General features: G+C 61.7%; 1 protein-coding gene across 1 annotated transcript in view; it reads left to right on the top strand.

The window, feature by feature from the left end:
* The window catches only part of LOC119585956, a gene marked incomplete at its 3' end in the record, with an annotated part of 87813 nt that overhangs the window by 79794 nt on the left and 7753 nt on the right, over window positions 1–266 (top strand). Inside the window, 1 exon segment of the mRNA XM_037934670.1 lies at window positions 6–222. Coding sequence (XP_037790598.1) covers window positions 6–222 — 217 coding nt within the window.

Genomic DNA, 266 nt, shown 5'->3' with positions numbered 1-266 from the left:
TGCAGATACGTCAAGGAAGCCATCGCGGAAATGGAGTTCGAGCCCAAGACGGTGGACGCCCCTCTGCAGCCCCTGTCGACGTCGACCTTCGAGCGGCCCCACTGGTTCCTCATGCCGGTCCAGGGGTGGTTCGTGCTGTCCATCATCCTCGCGGCCCTCGTCATCGTCCTGGCGGTTCTCTCTGGGATCCTCTACAAGAGCTTGAGGAAGCAGAAGAGGAAGGTGGGGTTTGCGGATGCCTCGGCCTGGGTGTGATGTAGGGTGAC

The sequence above is a fragment of the Penaeus monodon genome, chromosome 20, assembly GCF_015228065.2.
Source record: "Penaeus monodon isolate SGIC_2016 chromosome 20, NSTDA_Pmon_1, whole genome shotgun sequence".
NCBI classification, from domain to species: Eukaryota; Metazoa; Arthropoda; class Malacostraca; order Decapoda; family Penaeidae; genus Penaeus; species Penaeus monodon.
This window is presented reverse-complemented; position numbering and strand designations above follow the sequence as displayed.